The sequence below is a fragment of the Suricata suricatta genome, chromosome 2 (genome assembly GCF_006229205.1).
Source record: "Suricata suricatta isolate VVHF042 chromosome 2, meerkat_22Aug2017_6uvM2_HiC, whole genome shotgun sequence".
NCBI lineage: Eukaryota > Metazoa > Chordata > Mammalia > Carnivora > Herpestidae > Suricata > Suricata suricatta.
The window spans coordinates 130,377,681-130,402,771 of record NC_043701.1 but is presented as its reverse complement, the minus strand read 5'-3'; the positions used below and the strand labels follow the sequence as shown (position 1 = coordinate 130,402,771).

At 36.0% G+C, this 25,091-nt stretch overlaps 1 protein-coding gene across 1 annotated transcript in view; it reads right to left on the bottom strand.

Annotated features, from left to right (window-relative positions):
- Positions 1 to 24,670, bottom strand: part of MYPN (myopalladin) — an 82,758-nt gene extending 58,088 nt beyond the window's left edge. Inside the window, 2 exon segments of the mRNA XM_029931769.1 lie at positions 13,989 to 14,891; positions 24,452 to 24,670. Coding sequence (XP_029787629.1) covers positions 13,989 to 14,890 — 902 coding nt within the window. The 5' untranslated portion in view covers position 14,891; positions 24,452 to 24,670.
- Positions 24,671 to 25,091: the final 421 nt, after the last annotated feature.

Below are 25,091 nucleotides of genomic sequence, written 5' to 3'. Positions count from 1 at the left end.
AGATCCCAGGGTTGTAGGATCAAGCCTTGCATTGGACTCCACACTGTTTGGGATTCTCTCTCTCTCTCTCTCTCTCTCTCTCTCTCTCTCTCCCTCTGTCCCTCTCCCCTGCTCTCACTTTCTCTCTTTAAAATTAAAAAAAAAAACTACACAGAAATACCATTTCTCATGTAACATGTTGTCAAAAGTCTAAAAGTTTGATGACTCATCCCATTAGTAGGAATGTAAAATGGTGCAACCCTTATGAAATCTGCCAAAATTACAGGTGCATTTATCTTTTGACCCAACAATCCCACTTGTGGGAATCTATCATACAGATATAGCTGCATGCATACAAAATGACAAAAGTATGGGATACTGGGTTTTTTTCTACTCTGTGAACACATTAGACTCTTCTCCATGTTAGAATTTTTGTTCTTCCTGAAATCCTATTCTCCAGATCTTTATAAAGATAGGTCCTTCTCATCAGTCCAGGCCTCAGCTCGAATGTTACTTTAACCTCAGAGAGGCCTTCCCTGACCCTCTTTCTAAGGTAGCTGCCTTAACCTCAGATACTCTGTAATACTATGCTATTGTGTCATCTTCACAGTACTTATTATCTGAAACTATCTTATATACTCATTCATTTTGCCATTGTTTGCTCCACTGCCCCCATCACTAGATTGTAAAGTCCGTGACAGGATCTTATTAGTCTTATTCACCAGTGTAATCCCAACACCTACAACAGTGCTCTGGTGCATGGTGGGTATTCAGAAAATATCTGTTGGATTTGTTTAAAGACCAAATGATGGAAAGAATTGATAGTTAATATTTTGTAAGAATTTTATTACTAGCTTCATCAAATTCTATGCCAGTTTTTGATCTGTTGTGACAGTAGCAGTATATGTAGCTGCTGAAATGGGCCCGTAAATCTCCCAAGGCATAAATCTCAATAATACCCTGAGGCACTCATGTGAACTGATCTTCAGAGCATGTATAGTTTAAATACAAACAGTGAGCATCCAGCCAAACAAGACATACTAAGCACACGTGTTTATCTTTACTCCCCTCTTGAAATGCCCTTAAAATGAGAATAAAGGAATTTTTAAAAGGCATAAAAGCACAAGAACCAAAAGAATGAGAAGGGAGACAAGAGCAGAACTGAGACCCTACAAAGTTTCGAAAGATGGACAGCAAATTGAGGAGCCAGGAGAGTTGGAAAATCTGAAAATCAAGTGCCTGTTTGGCAATGTCAATGAAAGAAGCCAATTTTTGCTGCAGAACCCTAGCAAGTTTCAGAATTTGGAAATATGACTTTGGAGTGTGAAAACACTCTAATAACGAGGAGGAGGCACAGAGCTTAAAATGAGATAACTGATTTGAAGTTTGGGAAAGGAGCATTGAGATCCCAATGGGAGGTCACATCCTCTCTTCTGAGGAGTTAGGGGATGCCTAGGATGAAGGCTGAGTTGCTGGCTGCATAAGCACTTGCTCTGTATTGGAACAAGGAGAAGAAGGGATTCAGGAGAGATTTCTCTACAGAGAAACAAATAGGCCTGATGGCTCAACTGCATGACACAGAGAATTTAGGAGACATTTTACAAATGTATTCGAGAATTGAGACAAATCTGTGGTAGAATCTCTGAACTAAGCACATAACAACAACAACAACAACAACAACAACAACAAGACAGTAGTTAACTCCAGCTTAAAATAAATAAGTAAATAAATAAAGGTTGTACACGCAAGGAGACATTCATTTTACCCTACTTGGGTTGTAAGTGAATAATAGATAGTAACAAGAAAGTAAACATGAAATATTTTTTTAAACTACAGTGAGATATGATTATACTGAGGCAGTGAGGGAAAATGGTGCTGGTTTAGTAAAGAGGTGCTGACCCCTCATCTTCTGGAACAGGGAGTCCATAAGAAATAGATAACATTAACATACCAGGCAAGAGTGGTGCAAGCATATTACAGTGGTTCTCAAAGTATACTTCACTTTATGCTAAGACAAAGCTATTTTTATATAATACTGAAATATTATTTGTCTTTTCACTGTGTGGACATTTACACTGATGGTGCAAAAGCTACATTGGGTAGAATTTCTGGTGCTTTAGCAAGCAAAAGTTAAGGCACTGCCAAAAATTGACTCATGGTCATTGTGTTTCTCACCTCCACACTCATAGTTTAAAAAAATTCAGTTTCATTTAAAAAATGTTCTTAATGAAGCAGTACAAATCATGACTTTTATTAAATCTCAACCTTGAGTGTAATTCTTTTTGACATTGTGGATGGTGAGACTCTGTTTTCTATTAAGCCAGACGTTAAAGAGACTTGCAAAAAATGTAAAACAATGGCACTCTTCTCACTAAAATTTTTTTGAAAAGTTATTTTATTTATAAATAATAATACTAGTTATTATTATTTTATATTTGAGAGGAGGAGCACAGAAAGAGGGAGATGGAGAATCCCAAGTAGGCTCTGTGCTGATACAGGGCTTGATCTCATGACTGTGAAATCATGACCTGAGCTGAAATCAAGAGTTGGACACTTGACTGACTGAGCCACCCAGGTGCCCCTGAAAATTATTTATGTTAACATGTTCATTATTGTTATTTAAAAATGAATAAGAAACAACTATTTAAAACATTTCTCAGTTTGATTTCTAATATGATAAATATAGATATAACTTATACACACACAAAACCTCTTTTGTGCCTCAGTAACTTTTAAGATTGTAAAAGGGTCCTGAGAACAAAAGAACGGAGAACTACTGGCATATTATTTAGAAATCTACAGGTAAATAAATAGAAAACTGCAAAGCGAGTTGAAATTGGTGTATTTAATATTGTTTGACTTTTTAAGCAATGCACCTGTATTAGTTTGACAAAACAAATAGAAGTAATTATTCAAAACAAACAAATATCTTCCCTTATATAAACATTGTAAGGTTATCTCATTTCTTCAGTTAATGTTTTTTTCCTTCCTTACCAAAATGAGAGTGGAAACATCTAGAGCAATTGGACAGCCAGAAGTCCATCAGTGAAATGACTCAAATACTGGAACTCCCTGTCAGAAGCATTTTTGTCCTTACTCAGATGGCAGGATGGCTTCAGCCAGTCCCACAGACAAACCAGTAACCGTCACTCTGACTTTAATACCATGACCCACTCAGAAATAATACACCAGTCAGTCTGCCTTCTAAAAAGGTACTAATTTACTCAACTCTCCTGAAGCTTTTGAGTGAAGGAGGAAACACACTCTCTTCAAACATCTATCCATGCTAGAAAATGCTTTCACAGAAATGTCCTGCCCAAGGTGCACATTTTAGAACGCCAAATCCTCATGACACTCACAGAATGACAGTGGTGCCAGACGTGATTCATGGCTCAACAGAAATGAGTCAGTGATCTGGGAAAATAAGGCAGGTCCAAATGAAAAAGAAAGACCCAGCTTTAAAGCACTAAGGATAGCTTGCCAGATTTGCTAATCTGGCTAGCTACCAAGCCTCGGAATGAAGACGTTGAAGAGACACATTTTTCAGATTTAACTGGATGTTTGGTTATTGCTGTTAGGTTACTATTTTATCAAAAATATGGCTTGGATAAATGTTATGACTCACTGCTTTAGCACATTAACAACTTCTAAACATAATTTGAATGTGTTACTCTGACTCACCAGCAATAATGCTCATTAAAAGAATGATTACTCAGAGCTTGTCTTTAGCCCTGCCCCAGCCCTTCCAATGTCCCTGTCCTACTTCCCATAATTCCCTTTTCATGTTTGTTTCCTTTACTTATAATTATACATTGATTTGTAGGCTTATTTGTTTAATATTGCTCTCCCTTACTGAATGGTAATCACCATAGGGCAGAGATGATTATGTTCATTTTATTTATCATTTGTTTATCTGGTTTCTAGCACAGTGTATGACACATCACAACTATTTCAAAAAATGTTTGCTGTATGGATGTTAAATGAATAAATTCAAATTAGGATTATTATAGCCTCAAGTCTGTTTTGTTTTCATTTTTCAAGACAGTTTGGGGGCTAGAAAATGACTTTCTTTGAATTATCTTTAACCAGCTTTGTCTAACAATGCCTGATCTGTTATGTGAAGGGTATAGGGCCTCAAGTAGACAATAGGTAATATGTTTACTTCATGACATCCTCAGCTCTCTCCGTGCATCAGAGTGACTCTTTCCTAGACAGACTGCATTGGACTCTGGAGAATACTGGACAATAAGATAATAGTAGAGGTTTTCTAACAAAACCCCAAGTTATGTTGGATTTTGTGACACAACTGGTGTTTTGTTTGTCCTGTTTGCTACCGAGTTAACAAACTTAAGTGTTACATGAAACATGCCTAATGGCTGTATTTCAGTCATTGGGAGTACATGGGGGAGGATATGTTTATGCTGGAAATTCTTTTAAAATTTATTACATTTTTCCAGGTGGAAACTTCTTGGTAACTTAAGAAAAACTTAGATAAGCAGTTGGTTAATATTCAGTTATCAAGACCACTTCTTACTACACAGCCAATTTTAATAATGAAAGTGTGGATTAACAAAGTGAACATGAAAACAATCCCTAAAAAAATTTTTTAAAAGACTACATTACTGTAGGCAGGGCTGACTGGGAACTTTTTATTTTCTTCTTCTAGAATTCTTACCTCTTCTTTCTTTCATAGTACTTATTACTAAATTACTACACAATTTACTTATTAAATTTACTGTTTATGATCCATTTCCCTCATGTCATGTAGAATAGGATTTGGCAGGAAATTTTGCTTTATTTACCAATGAATTTCAAGTGCCTGGAATAGTTCCTGATGTATAGTGAGTGCTGAGTGAATTTTTATTGAATGAATGAACAAATGAACATATTGAACTTTCTAGTTCTGTTGACACAAGGTACTTTCATCTTTCTGATGTTGTATATTTTAAAGTATAATTTTTTCCCTTTCTTCTGTTGACCATGTTAAAATTTAATTCAGAAGAAATTCTTCTATTTGTTCAAAATGGAACCATTTTGATGGTGTTGATTTTGTTTACCCCAAGAATTCAAGTTTGGCTTAACAGTATGAAATCACTATTCTTTACCATATCAAAAGAATAGAGGGGAAACATTAGATAATGATTTCAATAGATGCAGAAAAAATGTTTTATAAAATCCAACATCCATTCATGGTTTTAAAAAATCTTAATTTTCCTAAACAAAATCTTATGTAATGGTAAAAAATGGAAAGTATTCCCTTTAAGATTATAAACAAGACTAGAATACCCAGTGTCACCATTTCTTTTCAACATTGTATGGACTGGCTTAGCCAGTTCAATAAATCAAGGAAATGAAATATAGGATACAAGGTTGGAAAGGAAGAACATCCCCCCAGAACCTATAGAAAATCTCTAGAATGTAGCAAGAATGTAGCAAGTTTACACTGGTTAGAAAACCAATGTACAAAAGTCTATTGCATTTCTATATATAACAAATAGGGAATGTAGTTTTTAAAAGAGCTATCATTTATACAGCATGAAAACGAAGTGCTTATGGATAAATCTAGCCAAGGATGTGTAAGAATCAGAGAAAAAATTATTCAGGTTTACTATTTAGATAATCTAAATAGATGGAGAACTATACTATACTATGATCCTGAATATGAAGCCTCAATATTTTAAAGATGCCAAATTCTTACTAAATTGGTCTACAGATTCAATGCAATCCCCCAAATCTCAATAAACCAAAAAAATTTCTTATGGAATTTAACGAGACGATCCTAAAATTTATATTGTAGAGGAAAAGGCCAAGAAGAGCTAAAAATAAGGAAATGAAAAGACAGGATATAAACATCATGAAAACTCTATTACAACGCAGTAATTAAGCCACAGGAGAAGGATAGAAAGCCCTGAGCTAGATCCACATGTTTATGGAATTTTGACTTATGATAGGGCTGGCGTTACAGGTTAGCTGGGGTGGGGGGATGATACACTTTTGAATAAACTAGAGCTGAAGCAGTGGGTTATACCATCTAAAAATAAAAAAATAATAATTAATAAAAATAACCTAAAAATAATCTGAAATAGATTCTCTGTCTCATACCATACACAAAAATCACCTTTAAATGGATTAAAAGCTTAAATGTGAAATACACAATTATAAAACTTTTAGAAGACAATACACAAGAATATCTTACTTTGAGGTTAGAAAAAAATGTCCTTTTAAAAAAATTTTAATGTTTATTTGTTTCTGAGAAACAGCATGGGTGGGGGAGGGGCAGAGAAAAAGAGAGAGAGAGAGAGAGAGAGTCTGAAACAGGCTCCAGATTCTGAGATGTCAGCATAGAGCAGAACATGGGGCTCGAACTCAGGAAGCGCGAGATCATGACCTAGGCTGAAGCTGGATGTTTAACCAACCGAGCCACCCAGGCACCCCTTAGGAGAAGTTTCTTAAGATTGACACATACTATAAAAACCAAACCACAGGGACACCCGGGTGGCTTAGTTGACTGAGTGTCTGACTTTGAGTCAGGTCATGATCTTACAGTGAGTGGGTTCAAGCCCGAGTTGGCTTTGTGCTGACAGCACCAAGTCTGCTTCAGATTCTCTTTCTCCCTCTCACTCTATCCTTCCCCTGCTCTCTCTCTCTCTTTTCTCTCTCAAAAATAAACATTAGAAAAACATAATAAATATAATTAATTTTATACTAAAGTTAAAAATATCTAATTATGAAAGATACCGTACAGAAAAGAAGAAGGCCAGTCAAACCTGGAGAGGACGTTTTCATAACACATATAACATATGATTAGTATCTTAATAATATTTTTTAAAGTATTACAAGTCAATAAGAAAAAAACAAATTGATTGAAACATGAAAGATATAAAGAGGCCCCTAATAGAAGTGAATACTGAATGGTCAACAAACATATTTTTAAAAATTCTCAACTTCATTAAAAACTATGGAAATGAAAATTAAAATCACAAGATACCACTTCATACCTATCTGATTGGCAAAAACTTTTAAAGTCTGATAATATGCATATTGGCAATGATGCAGAACAATAGGAATTCTTATGTGATGTTGGTGGAAATGTAAGTTGAAACAATTCTTTCAGAAAAAAATTTGGTATAACTATAAAGTTGTTTTATATACTCCACCATCAATTCCATGCTGAGAGACACTCATGCACCAGGAGAATATATTAGAACATTTATAATAACATTGCTCATATCAGGAAAAATGTACATCAATAATACAATCTTCTAGCCTCACAGTAAAATGCTATCTACTGACGAAAATGAGTGAATTAGAGATACATGCAACATCATGGATATAGTTTTTAGAGAAAAGATTCAAACAGCAGAAGAATATATATGTTATGATTCCCCTTACATAAAAATACATGTAAATTTCACTAATATTACTTTTTAAAGCTTTTTATTATGGAAACTTTCAAACAAACAGAAGTAGAGATACTGGATGATGAACCACCATGCACATATCACTTAGCTTCAACAAATTATCAACAAATGGCCAATGTATTTCTTTTATATTCTCCACTTTTCCTACCTTGAATTATTTTAATGGAAGTCCAAGATTTTGTGTGATTTCACCTGTAAATACTTCTATATCAATATTATTTAGGGACATAAAGATATGTTCTAAAATTATGAAGAAAAACCGTTAAGAAAATTTTAAAGAGAGGAGTGCCTGGGTGGCTCAGTCAACTAAGCATCTGACTCTTGATTTTGGCTCAGGCAGTTTTCCAACTCAAAACAAATTTTGCCTCAAAGCACTACCTACTAAGGTGAGGTACTGCAATAGAAAAAGTCTGTGAGGAGTGAGTGTACTGTTGAAGAAAGAACTGAGGTAACTAAAATGTTACCTGGAGAATGCCACATGGGAAAGGTCCCTCCTGGTGAGGATGCCTCTGAAGAAATTGCAAAAATTCTCAGCAGAGAGACAAAAAGCAGTTTGTTAAAGCACAGATATATAGTCCTCACTTTTAGAGATCCTGATTCAGTAGGAACAAGGTGGAATCTGTGAATTTGCATATTCACCAAGCTCCCAGATCATGCTGATCCAACGCCTTCTAGGAGACTCTGCCCCATTTCTGGACTTACTCTCAAACCATTTCCTCCTCACTCTTTATGTACTAGTGACGCCAGTTCCTGTAATTCCTTAAAGTCAACAATGATCTTACAAACTTACGGGCACTTTTCCCAAACCCCACTTTGCTGGGCTAACTCCCAGGGATCTTGTGGGGGTTTTTTTCTTTTAATGTTTATTTATTTTTGAGAGAAAGACAGAGTGTGAGTTGGGGAGGGGCACAGAGAGAGGGAAACAGAATCTGAAGTAGGCTCCAGGCTCAGAGCCATCAGCATAGAGCCTGACGTGGGGCTTGAACTCTCAGACCACCAGATCATGACCTGAGCCGAAGTCAGACACATAACTGACTGAACCACCCAGGTGTCTCAGGGATCTTTTTCTTTCTCAGCTTAAATATAACTTTTTAAGAAAACCTTTCCCAGACTACCCACAAGGTTTGGTGCCATCACTATATGTACCAGCCTTTATAACATTTATCACAATAGTAATTTTGTAATAATTTGGGGAATTTTTGTTTACTGTTTGTGTTCTGTACTAGATTCCAAGCTCCATGAAGGCAGGGACTTTTTCTTGCTCGTTGCTTTAATTTTAGTGCCTATAACAGCACATGGCACATAATAGGTATTTAATATTGGTTGGATAAATGAGTGATGAAGGCATCTAGATTTTCCCAAAAGGTAGAATAAAAAGCCACTAAGTAATGTAATATTTCAAAATATTCATATATTTTTCACTGTTTATCATACATAATTATTTCTAATAATACTTTTCTATTTCCCCTGTGTCATTTAAAATGTCCTTCATCTTTATAGCTAATTTATTTCCTGAGCATATCACTTGCAGGCCAAAGTCCAAAAATAGCAATAGGAAAACTAAACAGCCAAAGCAGGCATTGATGTCTATAAAGGGTAAATTGTTGCTGCTTCAGAAGGTGTGTTCAAGCAAGCATACTTAGTGTGATCCAGCTGTACATTCCTGGGAAAAGAATTTGAAGTCAGGATACAAAAAGGGATCATGGCCATTTGCTGTGAATTCTTGCAGACTCTTTCATCTGTGGGTAATGGATGAATATATTTCATTTTCTAAGACAACTCCTCCAATGAAGCTATGTTCAAAATTAACCAGCTTTCAAAAACACTACCTTCAGTGATATAGGACCTCACCTCTACAGAACAAAATAATTTCTCCCCAATTAACTTGGAAATCAACAAATATAACAAAAATGATTTTTTGATTTGCTAAACCAGAGTTACAAGAACATGGATATAATGCTGATTACACAGATATAAGGTTAGACCTCAGCTGTGAGGAATGCTTAGAATATTTTCTTGCAAAAATAGTTAAAAGGATATTATTCTCATTGACAGTCATATTCCTATATGGTAAACTGAAATGTCTCATTATTATTTTAATGCATTTTAAAGGAATTCTCTGGATCAAAATCTATGCTCCTGGATTCTATGTAGATACCTCAGGAGTTCCAGGCTTCTTCCACCCCAATGCTCTTCAATCTCAAAAGTTATAATTTTGTCCTTCAGAAATAAGTGTTTGTAGGGGCGCCTGGGTGACTCAGTCAGTTAAGTGTCCTACTTCGGCTCAGGTCATGATCTCACATTCGTGGGTTCAAGCCCCATATTGGGCTCTGTGCTCAGAGCCTGGAGCTGCTTCAGATTCTGTGTCTCCATCTCTCTCTGCCCCTGCCCTGCTCATACTCTGTCTCTCTCTCTGTCTCTTTCTCAAAAATAAATAAACGTCATGAAAAATTTTTAAAAATCTGTGTGTGTGTGTGTGTGTGTGTGTGTGTGTTGGAATAACATGCAACAGACTCATTGTGGGGAGAAAAGTGGGAGGGGGAGTTATTGCTAAAAGAAGGTTGGAAAACACTACTCCACTCTGGCACTAGTAGAAGTTAGTTCCAAGTGTTACCTGTTTATATATAGTCCCTTTGTAATTACAGAGATATTGTGTCCAGATTTCCCAGTGTCCAGGTCATTCCTTGGAATGTCTCCAGTTCCACTACCCTCCCATTTGACCTTCAGTCATGCATTTCCAACTGCCTATTTGGATATTGTCTCTTGGTCTCCTCAGACTCAAATTATTAACCTCTGCCATAAATCAGCCACCTTTTCCATTTTCTTAGCTCTTGCCAATGACAACATTATAATCTCAGGTATCCATCTTCAAACATGTGGAGTAACATTTATTACTCATCCTTCCTATCCAGTAAGTCACCAAGTTTGGCTTAATTTCTTTTCTTCTAAATCTTGCTCACTCACATTTGTCTCTGCTTTCCCATTGCCCCCATTCAAATTCGATCAGAGCATTTGATGCCTGGGATTCCTTCCTCAACTTCCCAATTGGCTTCTTGGCTCTATTCTTTCCAAGTCTAACTCATTCTTCCAGACTAATGTTACTTAAATGCTCCCTCTCATCTTGGTACTTCCCTATACATAACATTAAAAGTTTCCAGGTGGTTTTGAAACCAAGTCTGAACTATTCTGCTTTCCTTTCAAGGTTCTGCAAAATCATCTGGCTCTACTCTCTTCTCAAATAAGGTCAGTCTCCTCCCTGTCATATAAAAATATTACTACTTCAGTGTCCATGCCTTTATGTGAATATGTTAAGTTAACCTGGACTAAAAGGACCCATCCCTCTGCCTATTTTCTTCAATCTTCCCTCTCATCTTTGCTCATCTGTTACCCCATGTTCTTCACATAGCCAAGTACTTGCAGTTCCTTGAAAACACTGGTCTTTAGGCCTTTGCACTTGCTTCCTGCTCCACCCAAGCTTTCCTCAAACTAAAGAGGCACCTCCTCTATGAATGCTTCCTTTATCCTGCACTCCAGGCAAAATAATCACGTTTTCGTTGGAGCCTCCATGGCATTCTACACATACTTCTGTTACAGACTTTATCACACAATGTTGCAATGTTTTGATTACATGGTTGCCTGATTGCTCTTTTAGATTGTGAGCTACCCTCTCAGAATAGTTTTAGACTTGGTTTCAAAACAAGGTCCTTGACCTCCCACAGCTCACAGTTGTTTTGTACTCCCAGTGAGTCACTTTAGTAATTCAATAGGTATTTATTGAATGAATGAATAAATGAGTAGATTTCTTCCTAAATCCTCTCACTCCTTTTCACCTTAGATGTCTGAAGCCTTCTTTGGTCTTTCTAGTCTTCCTTTACTTCTCTGAAGCCTGATAGTTCTTATGGTTTTATACTATAATATTTGGATGATTTTTTAAAAATTTAATCACAAGCTCTTTGAGGGCAGGGACAAATCTTATATTTCCTCTGTCATTGCAATAATCACAGTGCAGGGCACATAGTAAAAGCTAAATATGTCTTTTTCTAATTACAGTTATGAAAATTCTGGGCTTAGGAAAATAATGATAGTTAATAGTTAACCTGGAAAATTCTAAACTTTTCTCAATATAATCGCAGTCATTAAATGAAGTATTAATTCATTCGGTAACTATTCAGTGAATACCTAGGAATTTCTCAGCACCAGTGGTTGGGATACAGGCATGAGTTCAATCAGTAAGGAAATTCTTCCAGGTAAAATTAGTATTGCTACATAGAAGCTATGTACATTTTTTTCACTTTTAAGTTTGTAAATTTGTAATTGGTTGATTAAGTAGTTTTTGAGTGACTACCAGATAACTTTGATGTTTGGGGGGAATGAGTGTCTTATAATTCTTCGTGGCTGATTTTTCTCATGGGAGCACTGAATTCTTCCTTTGTATCTGAGATTGTCATGGTCAAGAAACAGGAAGAATCAGTCCTGAATGATCTGGTCTAGTTTTTGTGGGTTTTTTTTTTTTTTTGGTCCAATCCATGTTCAGAAATTAGTGGGTTGAACAAATAAGTAAGTTGTGCGTGTACTCTAACTTGAGGGCTCACCAGCTTACTTAGGTCAACCAGATGCCACTCTGTAGTTTCTATCATGGTGCTGTGATGACACCTGATCAACATTACCAACCAGAATCCTAGAGAGTGTCATCAGGCATGTTTAGGGTAGAAAGGTAGATACTGCGCTGTATAGTACAATTTCAACTTTTTGCCATATCTTAGGTCAAATGACTCACTCCTGATTTAAATCTAAGTTGGATATCTTGCTTTCCTGTTTCCTTATGCATTAGTTTACTTAACGTTTCTCAGTGACTACTAAGGGTCTGAAACTGTGCTTAGTGCTCAAGATACACAGGAGAACCCCTGCCTTCAAGGAGGTCATTTGGATAACTGGAGAGTAGTGGATATGCCACTGTAGAAATAATATTTAATATTGCCTTATGTTGCCTTTTAAAAACAAAATTCTATATATGAATACATCTTTAGATTAGAATCTCTTGAATCAATATGTAAATACAAATAAAACTATTATTATTAATACTATTACTGTCCCATAATATGGATACTGTGTAAGAAGAAGACAAGGCCCTGTTTACACATCTAGAATAAATGTTAAATAGTAATTAAGTCAGCATATAAACGGTTAGGAAGGCAAAGTGACTGTTACAGGACTCTACGAGTAATTCTCTACAAAAGCAACACACATAAAGCACTTTATTCATATGTTATTACATTATAATATTAGAATTTGCAAATATCACCCAGGGTTTTGTGAGTCCTAAAGCTCATAAATGTGGAAGAGCCCCTTAAAAAATAAAATAAAATTAGACCACAAAATTTGGCATTGCTTATGCAGAGGTGGAGCCCTGAAGCTTAAGCTTCAATTGCTTCAAAGAAAAGCTAACTGGTAGGCATATAAAAGATTAATATCCTCTCTACTTTTCTTAGGGAAAGAGTAGGACTTTAGGGAGAATAACGTTCATTAAGCTGATATCAAAAAGTTTATAATAAATACAATACATGTAAAATGAATCTTTAAATTGATCTTTCTAGCCCACAGCCTTATTCTATCTTTATTTTACTAATTTCTATCCCACTATTTGGCTTTCTTTAAAATTAAAAAAATACCACAGGCATCAACTGAGTATAGATCATAAATACTTTCTTTTTTATGTCTCAGGCTATAGACCTGTGCTGTCCAATATCATAGTCATTGGCCACATGTGGTATTGGGCGCTTGAAATATGGCTGGTGCAGCCAAGGGCCTGAATTTCAAATTATATTTAATTTTAGTTAAATTTAAAAACTGATACTGAAGACCACTGTTAGGAAGTTTTGAAGTATGCTTGGAACAACTTGGGTATGTCAAGCTACCTTTTCAACTATAGATGTTATAAAATCTAAATGCAGATTAAGTATTTCCTAGGAAACTTTAGCAGTCAAATTGAGATGTGCTATTATAAGTGTAGAACTCACACTGGATTTTAAAACTCTAGTATATAAAAAAAAGGTAAAATATCTTATTAATAATTTTTATATTATCTGTCAAAATGATAATATTTTATTATGGTGGCTAAATAATATATATTTTAAAAGTTAATTTAGGGGCGCCTGGGTGGCTCAGTCGGTTGAGCCTCCGACTTCGGCTCAGGTCAGATCTCATGCTCGTGGGTTCGAACCCCGCGTCGGGCTCTGTGCTGACAGCTAGCTCGGAGCCTGGAGCCTGTTTCAGATTCTGTGTCTCCTTCTCTCTCTGCCCCTCCCCCTCTCATGCTCTGTCTCTTCTGTATCAAAAATAAATAAAACATTAAAAATTTTTTTTTAAAGTTAATTTAATCCAGTTCTTTTTATTTTTTAAAAATATGGCTACTAGAAAATTTTAAATTGTGTATATGGCTAATAGTATATTTCTATTGGAGAATGCTATGTTAGGCTCTTTTTCTCAAAAGGTATATAGTTTTTGAAACCACGTACTTAAAAGATAGACTTAGGAGGATCAGTGTAGATGGAAAGCAATTACCAAACATTACTAATGGGACATTTTTACCTTACTTGAGGTGGTGGAATTCCTACCACTATGCAATCCAACTGTACTCTGGTTCCTTCTGGAACTTCTCTGCTCCGTAACTTTTGAGTGAACCGGGGGGGTTGCCCCAGAGGTTCTTCATAGTACAAAGATGAAGGTGAAGACCCAGGGGTGGTGTCTCCACCAGCTGCCTCGCTGGCAGCCTGCTCAGCTTCGCGCCTCTTAGCTTCCTGCCGTTCAAGGGCATGGTTCACTTCATTATCCCTAGTATCTGCAGGGATAGGGATGGGAACAGAAGATCTTTCTCTTCTTTCTGAGATATCTGAGAAACTGGAGCTATTTTCCTGCATAAGTTTGTTTTGAGATTCCAATTTACTTTTGTGGTTTTTGCAGGCACGAGGTCTAATCCTTTTGGAACTATGGGCTTTGAAAAGGGAGGACAGCTCTTCAATGAAATCGGCAGCCTTATTTAAGAATACTTTTTTGGATTGAGTTTCAGAACTATACTGCGGCCTTTTTGCCTCCTGGGGGCTCTCTTTCGAGCTGGTAGGACCTCGAGAGTTATCCTGACAGAAGTTGGGGTCAAAACTTGATTTAGGCGAGTGTTTCATTTGATCAGATGAAAGGCGTTTTCTAGCTTGAGTATCATCTGCTTTCTCCAAAGGGTCATGATTGATGGCCAATCTTGCCAGATTGACACTTTCATCTAATTCCTCTTGGCTCAGGAAGGCTGAAAGATCTGGAAGGTCATCTTGGCCTCCTCCCCCTTCAGCAGCTCCAGAAGGATTGCCAAAATGAAAAGGGTTGGAGGAAGGTTCTGCTCGACTCCTTTCACTGTTTCCCCGATGTCTAGTTTCTGCTAAATAGCTTTCTCTTAGAAGCTGAGATATGGAAGTGGAAGCTTCCATGCTGTCGTCTTGCATGCTGTCACAAAATAATAAGAACAAAAAGTTTGGGTCATTTATAAAGAATAACAAGTTTATGTGTACTATAGCATGATGAATTCTTAAGAACTTAAAGTTTGAAATAAAAAATTGCCTAATTTTGATACTTCTACAAAATTTCCATTGAAGACAAAGATTAATCTCAAATTGTAATATGAAGAGGAACTGAATGAGATTTCCCTGTAATATAAAATAAAAGCATGGGTGATAAGCACTCTATTAAATTATTTAATACAAGTTCAGTTGTGATAGCTATGATGTAACTATAGTGAAATTAAATGCAACCTCTAAGCATAATTTTGATAATATCTGTAAAGGGCTTTTAGTTATAAAACCTTTCATACACAGAGATTTTCTGTCCATATTCTCCCCTTTACCTTGAGTGTAATAAAATAATAACAATGAAAACAGTTTTCATTTAATTCAGAAAACCCCCTACATAAACTGACATTATCTTCTATTACTTCAAGACTTTTTCATTCAGCTTCACCCACACTGGTTTTTTATTATTTCTGAAATATTCTAAAGTCACATCTGAAATGCCTCATAAGATTTGCATTTGCTGTCACGTGTACCTGGAATGCTCTTTCTGACAATGCTATATGATTCACTTCTCACTTCCTTCAATTACCTGGTCATCTCTTCTCTCCTCTATGATTCTTTCTTTATGACTCAACATAAGGTGGCAATCCCCTTCTAGCCTATACTTTTTACTCAGTTTATTTTCTCAATACCACTTAACTCCTTGTTAAATATGTTATACACACATTTTTAAAATTGTTTATTTGTTTATTTTGAGAGAGAGAAAGAAAGAGAGAAAGAGAGAGAGAGAAAGAAAGCGAGCATAGGGAAAGGAAGAGAGGGAAGAGAGGGAATCCCATACAGGCTCCATGTTGTTAGTGCAGAGAACCTGGGGCTTGATCTCACAAACTATGAGATCATGAGCTGAGCTGAAATCAAGAGTCAGAAGCTTAACCAACTGAGCCTCCCAGGTGCCTCTCTGCGTGCACATTTTTTAGCGGCTTGTCATTTTTCTTTCACTACTAGAATGTAACTTCCACCAATGCAAGGGATTTGACCCCAATAAATTGTTAAACTAATGAATAAATTCTTCCTTGAAATGAAAAAAAAAGATACTGACAACATAATCTTATTTACTTACTGAAAACATAAATTGGATCTAGTTCGTGAATGTAAGCAATAATTTTGTTTTTTGACTAGAGAAGTTGTTTAGCTTCAATATTGTTTATAGATTCAGTCTGCTCTTGAAAAGTAGAATGATTTAGCTTTTTCAAATAAGGTATAATTAATTTAATTTCTACAAAGATAGGAGTTAGAGCCTAGGTTTAAAAAAACTCTCTTATATTAACATTGGTGAAGATGGGATATAGGAGACAGGGAAATGAGGTGCAAGACAGGATGACCTGTACTATATTTCACTGTATACCCTTTTCTGACTTTTGAGTTTTAATTATATGAGGATATTACTAATTCAAAAAATAAATAATTTTTTAAATATTAAGAAAATACTGCAATAACTTTAGTTCAAAGCCCCCTGGACTAGAGAGTTTGGTAACCCAAAGCAATTTTATATTATTAACATTTTATCATTTACTTATTCACACATTTGCTAGAGGGATGGCAAACTTGTGAACAATAGGCTGTTACTCCTTGCTCTCTCTCTTTAAATGATACCGCTAATGTATTAACACTGCTCTTCCCATTGATCTTGACTGTCTTAACATTCCACTTCTTCGGCCACCACCAATCAATCACAGATGGAATAGAGATGAAGGCTGTTTGCCATTCTTGGCTTCTATGTTCTAGGCCTTGTCCTGGGAAGATGAAGAGGAAAGTAATCTTTCCTCTTGGGCTTTGTGATTCTATCACAAAACTTGTTTCTGTTCATTCCTCTCCTTTCCCTTGTATGATCGCCTCACTTTACATCACAAGGAAGGCTTCCTAGGAGCAGTTCTAATTCTCAAGCTTTTAGAATGCTATCCAAAACTAACCTCTAAATTGGCAAAGTAAGCAGTCACCTTGAGAGTGAGAATCAATAATATCATGAATGCAAACCCTTAAAGCAGGACTAACCTCTATAATGGACACTCAAAATCATGTTAGTAAAATATGTAGGAAAGGTGATATTAATGTTGAAAAACTTTTTAAAACGTCATATTTTTGGTGAAAATAGGAAAAAAAATACTCATAAAGGGTAATCACTGCTCTCTGTAATCATTTTTTTCTTTTTGAAAGAAAAGAAGCTAATTGAGGTGTAAATGTGTGCCTGCTCTGATGCAATGGTCCTAAGAAATTATTATGATAACAAAATTTTCAAGTATTCAAAATAAAGAGTTGCTTTAATGTTTTAATTTAATAAATGTTTAATTAATTTATTTACTGTTCTTTAATGTACTTTTATTACTTAAAACTTTGAAGTTAGATAGATGTGGTTCAAATCCTGGTTCTGACACTTTCTGGCTTTGTAAACTCAATAGAGTCACTTAACCTCTATAAGCTTCAGCTTACACATCTATAAAACAGGGATAATAATAGTAGCCATCTCACAGTTTGAAGTGATGATTAAATGTGTTTGGCAGTTAGTAAATGTTCAATAAATGGTAGTTATTATTATTGTTGTTGTTGTTATAAAACAACTATGGTGACATATCAATGATAAGAAATGAGAGTAGAACTAGTGAAGTGTTTGACCCAAGGACAAACTTTGAAAAGAAACTGAATTCCGTATGTATAGTTAATTCAACACTATCTGTATTCTATTGAAATACATGTAGTCTCATGAGTGAACTATGCTGCCTTCAGATCTTTGTAGATATTTTCTTCACTTAGGCTGCTCCCTATCCCACCTGCCCTTACTGGGCCAAGTTACTGGTCTTCAGTTCTTAGCTCAGACATTGCCCTGGGATTTCTTCTTTGTTCTGGGTTATGTACCAGTACAATGTGCTCCCAAAGCTTTCTGTCTTTATCCTCAAACACACACTTATCACAACATATTAAATTTGCCTATTACTTTTCTGTCTACTTCACTTTGTTTCTGTACATCATCATCTCTGTGCACACACAGCACATAGAAGGTGATCAGGAAATATCTGTCAAATTCTTTTGTTCATTAGAATTTCTTGCTAAATCTACTGTTCTTTATCTTTTATTTTAATTGCAGGATAAAGTAAGATTTCTATTTACAAAATAATATTTACAAAGAAAACTTTCAGATACAAAGGAAAGTATAAACTGGCAAAGGCAATAAGAACTTCAAGGTCATTTTCAGATGAAAGTTTACTTATGGTGGGTAAAATAACCAGAATTATGCTTTCTTTTCATACCAGAAGTATCAAAGGACATCTGATTGTAATCAGAAACCTGGGTTTAAATCCCAGCCCCAACACTAAATAACTGTGTTATCTTGAGCATGACATTTAAGGGATCTTAATCTCAATTATTCCCATCTTTCAAATAGAATAATAACAATTCCATTTCATAAGTTTCTCAGATGAAAATGTGTGTATAAATTGTTAAGCTATAAATATTCTCTACTATAGGAAATAAGAAAATGTATCATTTTCTTTTCAAGCATAATTTTAAACTATTTGTTATAAAATTTACACTTTTACAGAGCCCAAATACTTTTAAAAATCTATTATGGATAATGTAGCTTTCATTTATTCATCCAGTATATATTTCTTGAACATCCACTATATGCCAGGCACCATTCCAGGCACTATGGATTCAGCAGTGAACAAATGACAAAGTCCCTACCCTCATGGAGTTCACATTGTAGTGGAGAAGACCTAACTGTTAAGAAGAAAAATAAGGCAAGGGAATAGAGAATGAAGGGGGAGAGCGAAAGTTATGCTATTTTAACTAAGAAGATCAGACATAGCTTCTAACAGTGGAGAAGTTAGCCAAGTGATCATTGTGGGGCGGGGGGAGGGGTGGTGGTGAGAATTTTTAACTGAGGAAGAAATGTCAAGGTGAAGGGAGGTGAATGTTTGCTGGGCTTGAGTCAAGCCCAGTGTGCCAGGGTGTGAATGAAAAAGAAGAGTAGAAGAAAAAGAAATCAGAAAAGTACAAAGTTAGACCATGTGAGGCCTTGTAGACCATGGGAAGGTCTTTGAATCCTATTACATGTGTGAATGGGGAAGTATTTTAAAGTTTTGAGAAGCAGATGACTGTATTTGAAAAACGTTAATCATGGCTGCTATGCAAAGAATCAAGTTGAAGGGAGCAAGTGCAGAAATGAACAGATCAGTCAGGGGTGCAAGAGATGATGGTGGCTTGGATCAATGAATGGTATCAGTGGGAGATGGTGAGAAATTATCAGATTTGAGGTATCTTTTCAAAGTAGAGCCAGTATAATTTGTTAATGGACTGAAAGGTATGAGAGAAAGGGCAGAATCAAGGGTGACTCCAATATTTAGGGCCTGAGCAACTGGGTGAATGGTGGAATAATTTACTTGGATGAGCAGATTTCAGGGAAAAAATTAAGAATTCTCTTAGACATTTCATCTGTGATATTCAGAGTGACTTTGGATGTTGTTTTCTTCTTTCTGCTTCTTACAAAATTGAAGTAGATTTAATGCCACTTTCAAAATAAGAATGAGTAATGAAAACAGACCATGGTTAAGGTTAAATTGTCCTAGGTTGGAAATGAAACAATTAACGTGGCATCATAATCAAGGCAAGGGTGCCTGGGTGGCTCAGTTGGTTAAGTGACTGACCCACTCTTGATTTTGGCTTAAGTCATGATCTCCTGGTTTGGGAGGTTGAGCCTCACATTGGGCTCTATGCTAACAGAATGGAGCCTGCTTGGGATTCTCTCACTCTCTCTCTCTCTCTCTCTCTCTCTCTCTCTCTCTCTCTCTCTCTCTCCCTTTGCCCCCTCTCTTTCTCTTTCTCATTCTCTCTCTCTTAAAATAAATAAATAAACCTTAAACAAAATAATCAGGATAGATTTTAGTAAATCATATAAACTATTTTAGTGACATAGAAGGCTTATTGAATGTTCTTTACTTTACTTAGCTAAATACCTCTATTTTCCCCCCTAGGATTTCTTTTGAAGAGAGGATCTGCCCTGAGAACTTGCTGAAAATGTAAGGGTCTGGTTCATCATAACAAAACTTGATGTTGATATCTCTGGGGATATTTCTCAACTCATGTTAACTCAGCACTACTCGTCCTGTAGGCTCTAAGACCTTTTTTGGAAATATCATGTGGTATACATCCATCTTTTGGTTGTAATATGAACACTTAAACTGGGGCATTGACTAGAGAATTGGCAAAGTCTAATATGAAGTAACCTGGGGAGCACCTGGGTGGCCCAGTTGGTTGAGTGACTAACCTTGGCTCAGGTCATGATCTTAAGGTTAGTGAGTTCAAGCCTCACATCAAGCTCACTGTTGTCAGGGCACAGCTAGCTTCAGATCCTCTGTCCCCATCTGTGTGCCTCTCTTCCGCCTGCACTCTCTCAAAAATACATAAACATTTTTTAAAAAGCAGTTTGGCAAGTATCATAAGATATGTATTGTATTGTTTCATATTGTATTTTAAGTGGGATCCACACCCACTGTGGGTCTTGAACTCATGATCCTTAGATCAAGAGTCACATGCTCTACTGACTGAGTCAGCCAGGCACCCCTACAATATCATTAGATATCTGAATGAAAAAATAAAGCTGGTTTCTAGGTAAACACAAAAATATCATGATATTTAATAATTATTTATGTAAATAACTGGAACAGGGCAAGATAGACATCTTTAAGTAACTCACGTCTAGAGTGAGGATAAACAGAACTACCCTGCTTACATCATAGGTTTGTTTGTGAAAGCACTTCAAAAATTTGGGGGTGACTGGATGACTCAGTTGGTTAAACATCTGACTACGGCCAAGGTCATAATCTCATGGCTTGTGTGTTTGAGCCCCGTGTTGGGCTCTGTGCTGACAGCTCAGAGCCTTGAACCTGTTTCAGGTTCTGTGTCTCCTCTCTTTCTCTTTGCCTCTGCCCCACTTGTACTCTGTCTTTGTCTCTCTCAAAAAATAAATAAACATTTAGAAAAATGTAGAACACAATGCAAATTTAAGGTAATCATTTTCTGCTGATGTGTAATTATTATACCTAGAATGTTCTTTTGGAGAAGAATCATCAACAAAATTAGGCTTTGCTCCCTCTCTTTAAGGCTCGTATCAACCTGTTTGTCTTGCCTTCTCTTTGCCAGGATATCCCACACAATAGAAGTATCTAACTCAGTTCTTTTGGAGAAACTTGCTGGGCCAAGAACCAAATCCCATTACATAGGAACTAGTCCTGGAGAGTTGAGTACAGATCATCTTTTAAAAATTTGGCTGCAGATGGGATGCACTTTGAGGGAAATCCTTCTTCATTGTTAGGGTTTCCATCCCCTTACTATTACACCCCCAACTTAGTTTTATTTTTAATCTATTTTTGGTGTGACATTAGTAATTTAATAAGTTAGTATATGTTGCATTATCAAAATAAGGACATGAAATATAGGGAAATATGTCGGTAGGAATACAGAACTAGTCCATGCACCATTGTCTCTTAATTCCTCTTTCCATTTGAAAGAGGAATAACAGCAGATAAAAACAAATATAGACAAATGTATAAATTAGAAGAAACTGTTGAACTAAAGAGACAGAGCAGAGCTAATACAGAGAAACAGTGGGAATCTGTTTAATTAGGGACATTGCTTAAAGGGCAGGGGTTAAAGGAAGGAAAAAGTTTTTAGATAATAGGCCAAAGGTGAGGTCACTTATTATTGTTTTTATTGAATTGGTAATGGCAGTTAGGTAGTTAAGAAAGTAAAGATTTAGTTTGAATGGGAGAAAAGAGACTGGTTTCTGTGAAACACACTTTTGTATGTTTCCATATACAGAAGTGGATAAACAGGTAGGAAAGTAGTAGAGTAAAGAATATGGAAGCCAGAGCCCAAAGTTAGTATTTAACTGTGACAGAGAGCAAAAAAATTGTGTAAAAGTAAATTCTGCGACCTGAGGGAAAGCTGATTAAAGGGAAGCAGGAAGACTTTAGGCATCTAGGATCAAAAAGGATTTAATGGCAGTCACAAAAAGGAGGTTTTATATCACCCTTAAGATTTCACCATTCACAGTGAACTTAGCTCATACACAGGACATTAAAAAAAATGAGAAAATACTGTCAATTTCATTAACTCTAAGTTCATTTTAAATAGTAAAAATTAAAAAAATAGAACAGTTTTATCCCTCTTCAGCCTCTTCATATTTGTGTCAATTTTCTTTAAGTGATGAAGGGTTTGAAAAAGATAGCTCCCCCAATACATTGACATACATGCTTGCTAGACTGGAAGAGAACAGATGCCCCAAAGATCTGGGGATCTCAGATCTAGTTTCAGTTCAAGAGCTTGGTGGGAAGACTCTGCTGGGCCCCTCCCAGACTCCAGACGGAGGCATATGCAGCACGCAGTGTGTGCCGAGCTTGTCAAGGTGATTCTTGTTATACGTGACCTCTACACACTCTTTGGTGATTGCAGGTAAATAGTCACACAAACTTTTGTGCCCATAAAAAGTGTATCAGCTCAATATAAGCTCTTAAATTTTTAAACAGAGTATTCTGTCTGTACTTGGGTTGTCCCCTTTAAGCAAAAGCATATTCCCTAGCGGTTTTAAAAGCTATTTGTCAACTATGAAGCACCCGTAGACCTTTAAGAAAATATCTCCATGGTGCTTGATTCTTCTATATCTCTTAAGACAGGAAAAAAGATACTTTTTGTCATTTTATTTGTTCTTGTTATGGGCAATGACACCATGTGACAAGCAATGTCTTTGTCACATCTCAATGTCAATGAAGGAAACTACTGTCATTATTCTGGGGTTAGCAGTATCATTTGTCTTGCATTTTCAGGTTGGCAAGCTGAGTTCATTATCCCTATTACATATAAGGAATTTACTGTTTGAAAACTTAGCTGTCACCTTAGTTCATTAAAGCCCTTTCATGATGAAACTTGATTTATGTGCTGTCCCATGTCTTCAAAAGTAAGTTGGAAAAACTATCTCTGTGAATTCCAAAACCCAGTCTTGATTAAAAATTCATTCAATTTTTGGTATTCATGAACTATGGTTCTGAGTCCATTCTTTTGAATATGTGCTTTTGTAATCATATTGTAATAGAAACATGTAGTAGAGCCTGTATTCTAAATTACAGATATATGGAACAGGAACTTTAACGAACACATTATTATGAGTTCCAATAGCATTAGCCATATTCTATAAGTGGGCTGGAAACAAAATTCCAGAATTTGGACAGTGTCCAAGTGTTTGTTTCATAGTCCATTATTATAAGATTCTGTAATGTCTATAATTTTGCCTCCTACAAAGTAAGTCTAATATGTATATACATCAGATCTTTTGGAATGGCTTTGAATTTAAATACTTTGTTGTCAAATCCCGTGTCAGATAGGATATCTTAATTTTTGTTTAAAAAATATGTTTGTTATAGCTGTAGGTATAGATATTCTCAATATCCTAGAAAAGGATTACGGATTTTATGTGCACTTAAGAGTTATTATTAAGGAGAGACTAAGAAGTTGTGACACATTCTTTATTTAGACTTTGTAGAATTCATGTCATCATAACCAATGTGAAAGTAATTGAGCCATAATTTTTTGAGAAATAAAACTGGGTAGGTGTTTTGTTTCCTTCAAACTGATTGATTCTGGTATCTTTAACAAGTATGAGTAAAAATCTGTTGATAAATAATAACATTTCTTAACACCATTACTGTAATGTTCACATTTGGGGAATGGAAATACAGATTAATTCACACTCTCTTTTCCTTGCTTGTATGCTTTTTTAAATATAATTCAAGATGTGCATCTAATTACTGCTAATAGTGCAATGTACCAGGCCAAACACTTGCCACTGACTGTCAAGTGTCTTTCTGATGCAGTTGAGAGAGAGAGAGAGAGAGAGAGAGAGAGAGAGAGAGAGAGAAAGGAGAAAGAAAGAGCAATGTCCTTTGAGCAAGACTTTCTGCAGCTGTTGTGTACATTAATCCAGGGAGCAGATCTCCCAACACTAAATATAGCAAGCATATCCTTTTACATGATAAAAAAAAATTTAAATGAAAGTCTTTAAATATGGAGTCATATTATTTTAGATTTGATTTCCTTTAAAAAGGAAATAGGCATTGCACACATATTCTGTATACAAACACCATTATTTTAATAAGTGAATATGTGGAAAGGCCAGTGATGTATATAATATGTCACAACTTCCTCTGTTGAGCTATTTTTCCTTAGGACCCAAGCAGGTTGTGATCTCTGTGAGTTTCATCAGTCCCCTCCAAAATCTTTACATGTAGAACACTTTACTTTTCACAAAATTTTGTGTCCCATCATACGTAATTAGGAGCCATCCTAGGTTTCACTCTAAACAACAGTTATTAGTTAGGTCTCTGAAATATCCCTTTTCCCATTGTCAGTGCCCTATTATCAAAACACACTTGAGAACTTAAACTTGGATATTACCTTTCTTTTTTTAGTTGACCCAGATGAGGATGTCCAACCCAGGAAATCCACTGTGATGATAATTATCCAAGGAGAACTTTTAGATGAAAGCACAGGAGAAAAAGAAAATTCTTCACGCCCTTGGGAATCGAGAGTAGCCGTCCATAGAAAGTGAGGAGTTAACCTTAGTTTCAGTGAAGATGGCTGTAAGAAGCTGGACAACCTGTCACCACCGGAGCCAGAGCATTTGTCAGCTCACAGGTCCCAAGTTATTTTGAGCTGTATAAACCATGTGCCTGTGAAACGTTCCACCTGATTGGACAGGAGAAAACTGAGCAAAGGGATTCCATAGCAGGACAGCACCTATGCACGGTGGGGGTCAATCAGTTTTTCTACCTATAGAATTTCACTCCTAGCTCGAGGACCAAGTTGTTTATTGATTTATGTTTGGAATTAATACTAACTTCATGATGCCAGTTCCACCTATCAAAGAAGTTGGCATTGTTTTTGAAATACACCAAAATTCTTGATTTTTAGGAACTTTCATTTTAATGGGAAATTTATTGTCATTTAATCACTGATACATTTTAGGAAATTTGGCTATGAAAAGCCAATATAAAGCTGAGGCCTAACATCTTAAAGTGGAGAGTTTTGGAACTGT